Consider the following 5,676-nt stretch of genomic DNA (forward strand, 5'->3'; position numbering starts at 1 on the left):
TCAGTTCAGGTACCGCTTTTGCATGGCCGTGCATGAAAACTGTCTGTGTGTGTGTGTGTGTGTGTGCGCGCGCGTGTGTGTGTGTGTGTGTGTGTCAGTTCTTGCTTTCTGTATATATGTCTTTCTCACCTGCAGCTCCGAATTCTTCTAACAACCACACCTCTTTGTACATCACATGATGCGGTGTAGTATTTATTCGATGCTTTATCTGTACACGACTTAAAACCGACATTGGGCTTCATCCATCGATTTTTTTTGCGTAGAGTTGCGTGCTAATGTTTCTGCAGGTTTCCAAACCGAACTTCAGTCGCAAAACTCTATAAATATAAAACCGAGCTTACATACAACAAAAAAAACGTCGGCGAAACGATGAAAGCGCTCCTTTCGAGCAGCTCAGGCAAACGACAGACCCACGCTAACTCTAATTTCTTTTACGGGGCGCCATTACTTTTATTAAAATCCAAACACCGGTCTTATCGGTCTTTTTATATGGATTTGAATATAATATCATCTAATATGTATATAAAACGTGTTTTATTTGATCTGTCAATATAATATAATATGTGCTGGAGGCCACACCTCCTTCTTAGGGCCTTAATTAATGAACAATTAATGCAAAGGTTTTGGCACCCCTGGTCAAAATTTCTGAAGATGAACTGATCTCCGAAAGGCCCAAAGTTAAAGATGAAACATTGTCAACATTTTAAGCACAATTAGTTTATAATTTTTCTTTTGTAAAAAAAAAACTTAATGAAAAACAAAAAAAAGGAAAGGTGCCCCATGTAAAAGTTTGTGCACCCCAAGAGATTTGAGCTCAGACCTTAATTAGTTCGTTAGAGCTATGGTTTGTTCAGTCATTGCTAGGAAAGGTCAGGTGATGCAAATTTCAAAGCTTTATAAACGCACTGACTCCTCAAACCTCGTCCCGACACTCAGCAGCCGCGGGCTCCTCTAAGCAGCCGCCTAGCACTCTTGATGCACACAAAGCAGGAGAAGGCTATAAGGAGATAGCAAAGTGTTCGCAGGTAGCCGTTTCCTCAGTTCATAATGCAGTTAAGAAATGGCAGTTAACAGGAACCGTGGAGGTCAAGTTGAGGTCTAGAAGACCAAGAAAGCTTTCAGAGAGAACTGCTCTGTAGCGTTGCTAGTAAGGCGAATCGGAACCCCCGCTTGACTGTAAACGACCAAAAGATCTGCTGTACAGAGACACCTGCACAAATACGACCTGCATGGAAGAGTCATCAGAGGAGAAGCCTTCCTGAGTGATGAGTGATGGTACAGGTAGGTTTGGAGAAAAAAGGGTGCATGAAAAGAACACTTCTCCAACAGTTCAGCACGGTGGTGGGTCCATCTTGCTTTGGGCTCGGGTTGCTGCCCGTGGCACGGGGAACATTTCACTGCTGGAGGGAAGAATGGATTCAGTTATATACCAGCAACCTGAAGAGGCGCAAGCACAAGGTTTTAACCTGGCCCTCGCAGTTCCCCGACCTAAACATCCTCGAGAACCTGTGGATAGACCTCGGTGCATGCAGGATGGCCCAGGAATCTCACAGAACTACAACTGGGTGAAAATCCCCCCGAACAAGAATCGAAAGACTCTGCGGGACGTGACAAAGAGGGGTGTTACTAAGTATTGACCATGCAGGGTGCCCAAAAAAAAAAAAGTGACCTTGCTTAAAATATGCAAGAAATGTGCCATCTTTAACGTCACGCAGTTTGGAAATCAGGTCATCTTTTACTCGATTATTTTATTCATCCTAACCGAAATATCGAGCAGGGGTGCCCAAACTTTTGCATGAAACTATATTCTATCTATTCTGTTCTGTGAGTGAAAGGGTTTGACATTTAAACAATGTGTCTAATTCTTGAATTTATTTGTAAAATAAATGTGTTCTGTCGGTCCACCAGACAATGATGATGATTATTATTATTATTATTATTATTAATTTATTTCTTTTGAATGACTTAAAGGGATCCTTCTCTTCAGAGACCAGTTAAATGTTTTAATGCATGCACACCTCTCCTTTAAATATTTTTAAATAATATTTTCATTAGTATAAATTGTTGAACGTTTAATTTCCGCGGTCCGTCGTTACGGCCTGTGTATTTATCCTAAGCGGACTGTAGTGTCTAGGCTAGGATGAGCTTTATGGCTATATTTGGGTCCTTCATCGTCTCTTATTTAATTGAACATATTTATATTTAGTTTTGTAGATCAGATAAAGATGGAAGGCACTTGGTGAGACCATTATGCCACCTAGTGGCAGTTCTTGCCATTACAGCTCATGAATCAATGCTGAGTACGGGTGGGGGGTTTTTTTGGTATTAAGTTGATATCACATTTTTTTAGATAGGTGTTTTAGGGCATTTTAAGGTATACATACAGGGGTGTGTGTGTGTGTGTGTGTGTGTGGGAAAGCAATATTAATGGTGTGAATTGTTTTAAAATAAATATTTTTGTGTGTGTGATGCCTCCCTGACTTTGTGCGTGCTTTTATACAGATAATGAGCTCGACCAATGGAGAGCTGAACACGGACGACCCGACCGCAGGACACTCCAACGCCCCGATCACAGCCCCCACAGAGGTGGAGGTGGCAGACGACACAAAGTAAGAGCCGCTCGCCCACATCATCACGTCAAACACATTACAGCAAGTTCCGACCCTTCTCCGTCGTCTTCAGCGCCGTCATCGCCCGTCCAGCCGCCACGCATTTCTGAATGGTTTCACATTGTCGCGTGCGGACCTGATCACGGACAGCCCAGAGACACCGATGTAGTAACTAATAGTAACGATACTCGTCACCCTTTTCCATTCCATGCCTTATCACCAGGCAAGGTGGCGTCGTTATTGTTATTCGGATATATAACCAGCTAAATTAGGCGGGTAAACAAAATATTGTGGGTGGTTACAAACAAACATAACATACGAGTGAGCGGGGTTAAAAAGATCAAAGTCATCAAGAACTGGAGTGATGTAGCTGAGGTTGAAGAACTGTCAGAGCCAGAATTCTCACACCACTGCTGAGGTTTCTACATCTGGGTATGTTTTTCCTTTTCTGTTTTTTTTTTTTTTTTTTTCTCTTTCCCCCCTGGAAAGCCCCACTTAGGGTTTGAATCCAAACATTTCGAGCACCGAACACGTACAGATACAGAGCGTGGCTCTGCGCTACACTCCTCATGTCCCTCTCGACTCAATTCATCTCGATTTGTTCACGAGCGCAGCGTTTTTAATCGTGCCTCCTGCTGTTTTGTGTTCTTCCTTCAGGTGCTGCTGTTTCTTCAAGCGGAGAAAGAGGAAAACCCTCCAGAGACACAAGTGAACCGCGCACTCGGAGGAGTTGGAACCCAACTCTGGGAGAACTTGAACCGTTCGGATCACTGTCGAGTTTTAAACGGAAGCGAACACACTGCTCACGCCCTCCTCCCTCCCTCTTTTACCTTCCCTTCTTTTCTCCACCCGGTGTTCATCACTCGAAACCCTGCACCGACGCTCCTCTTCTGTCCGAGCGGTAAAACGAAACGTCGCTGACTTCGCAAGACTCTCTCTCCCATTTTTTTTTTCTTCTTTTCTTTTCTTTTTTTTTTTTTCCCCCTCTCCCTTTGGAAGTATACAAAAATTAATAGAACGTGTAAAGGAAAAAAAGAAAGTACTCCCACTTTAAGTGGTGATGGCGAACTTTATAAAAACTAATGAGGATGAATGAGCGCCGTGACGTGAAACTGAAAACGTGATGCTGTCGTTGTAATCTAGATTCCACGCCGAACTTTGTGTCGTTCAGTGGCCGTCGATCCGAGCACCCGATCTAGATGGGATCGGATCGTTTTGAGGTTTTTCCTTAGCTGTAGATCTTTGTTTCAAATCCGAGGGCAAATCCTGCGAAAGGAAGAAAGATTTGGTTCATCTCAAGCATACGAGTTTTGTTTTTTAATTATAATTATTATTAAAAAAAAATTTTTTTTTGTTATTGATATAAAAATCTTTGGCCACTTTTGGAGCTGAATAACTGGGTTGAAAGGAAATCTTCACGTTTTATGTTGTAGTGACCTGGAATTTCTTTTATTGTTGGTTTTTCTTTGCGCGTGTGTGTGTGTGTGTGTGTGTGTGTGTGTGTGTGTGTGTGTGTGTGTGTGTGTGTGTGTGGTTGGTTTTTTTTTTTGTTGTTTTTTTTTTTGTGTTTTTTTGTTTGTTTGTTTGTTTTTGTTCTATTGATATGGACTCCGTAGCACAGTGACTGGTCTCAGGTACTGTGGATCATGAGGAGAGGAATCAGTTGTAAGCTCTCTGCTTATTATTGCACTTTTGAGAGGCAAAAAGACAAGACAAAAGAGAGATGATGAAATCTAACAGACTGCCCCCCCCACCACCACCACCTTTAAGGACGGACGGACCCCCACACGTGAAGGCGCGGGCCGGAATTCCCCGGGCGAGACGAACACCCCCTCCTCTTTTATGTTTCACGTTAGAGTTATTTACCAGGAAATCATAGTTTGTGCCTTTCCAAGTAAAAATGTTTAAAGTTAAAGCGAGTGTGTGTTGCGGTGTCCTGAAATTTCATTCGAGCGAAAGATCGGGCTCCTCTTCTTTTCCGCTTTCAAACGAACGGGATTAAGAAAGAATGATAACCCGACCATTCACACTAGCAAGTAACGAGTCACTCGTGACTCTTGTGGGCGTGTCCTGTCCAGTGTCCACATCCACTCACCAGAGGCACCAGCACACTCTCTCTCTCTCTCTCTCTCTCTCTCTCTCTCTCTCTCTCTCTCCCCAATACTTCCTTCCAAGCTTTATTTTTATCCGTGCTTTTTAACGACCGGTCGCGTACGACAGGAAAAGATCCAACTCGAATCGCATTTTTGTGCGTCAAACCGTAAATGAGAACCGAACGCAGTTAGGAATTACGGTCGGACGGGGAACCGAAGACACGTCAGACCACGCGCGCGATACGATTGGTCTGAGGAATCAAATCAGGATTTATTTCTCCACCACGTCATACCTAATTTGCATAGAATAAAGGAAAATATCAGTTAAAAAAAAAAAAATCTTTCGTCACTGAAATCGTGGCTCGGTGCTACATACGTTCATAGAAAATGACTAGCTTTGCTAGTGTGAATGCAGGGACAGGAATGTTTATTTGTTGGTCAAATATATATATTTTTGGGGGGTAAGAAATGAAGAAAGGAGGCCTGCCTGAGTCACAGATCCAGCTCATCACTTATTCATGGTTATATTCCACGCGTTTATGGGGCCGTAACATGGAGCCGTTTTGATTCTATATACGGTGTTTATCACGCGTCCGTCAAGGACACCAAGCTTCTCAGAACGTGTGGTATATTGATGCTATTATTGTGTGAAACAACTTTATAACAGCACAAAATCCTGTGCGAACAACTTGAAATTCCTGCTGGTCGTTTAATGCTAAAGCTGTTTGTGTGTTTATAAATGAAAAAAGCTGTTAAAAAAAAATACAATATATACAATACATAACCGGTGCTGCGTTTTACCATCAAAGACCATAAACACACTTGGTGGTGTTGTGTTTACAATAATTGACAATCCATATCTCATTATGTGTGTTCTACTGTTCATTTGAGAGAAATCCCTTTATGAGTGTTTATACAACCTCCAGAGAACTACTCCTACTTCCACAGGTACTGTTGCATGATGGGTAACGCAC

General features: G+C 42.6%; 1 protein-coding gene across 4 annotated transcripts in view; it reads left to right on the forward strand.

Moving 5' to 3' along the window:
- The window catches only part of csnk1g2b (casein kinase 1, gamma 2b), a 34,117-nt gene extending 28,647 nt beyond the window's left edge, over window positions 1-5,470 (forward strand). For 3 of the 4 annotated variants that reach the window (XM_017466986.3, XM_017466987.3, XM_017466988.3), the window contains exons 10-12: window positions 1-9; window positions 2,503-2,609; window positions 3,267-5,470. The exon at window positions 1-9 is cut by the window's left edge and continues 90 nt beyond it. In XM_017466986.3, the coding sequence (XP_017322475.1) occupies window positions 1-9; window positions 2,503-2,609; window positions 3,267-3,321 (171 nt within the window). In that variant the 3' untranslated portion in view covers window positions 3,322-5,470. The remainder of the gene's footprint in view (window positions 10-2,502; window positions 2,610-3,266) is intronic. The other variant, XM_017466991.3, reaches the window with a different exon arrangement.
- Window positions 5,471-5,676: the final 206 nt, after the last annotated feature.

The sequence above is a fragment of the Ictalurus punctatus genome, chromosome 5 (assembly GCF_001660625.3).
Source record: "Ictalurus punctatus breed USDA103 chromosome 5, Coco_2.0, whole genome shotgun sequence".
In the NCBI taxonomy this organism is placed as follows: domain Eukaryota; kingdom Metazoa; phylum Chordata; class Actinopteri; order Siluriformes; family Ictaluridae; genus Ictalurus; species Ictalurus punctatus.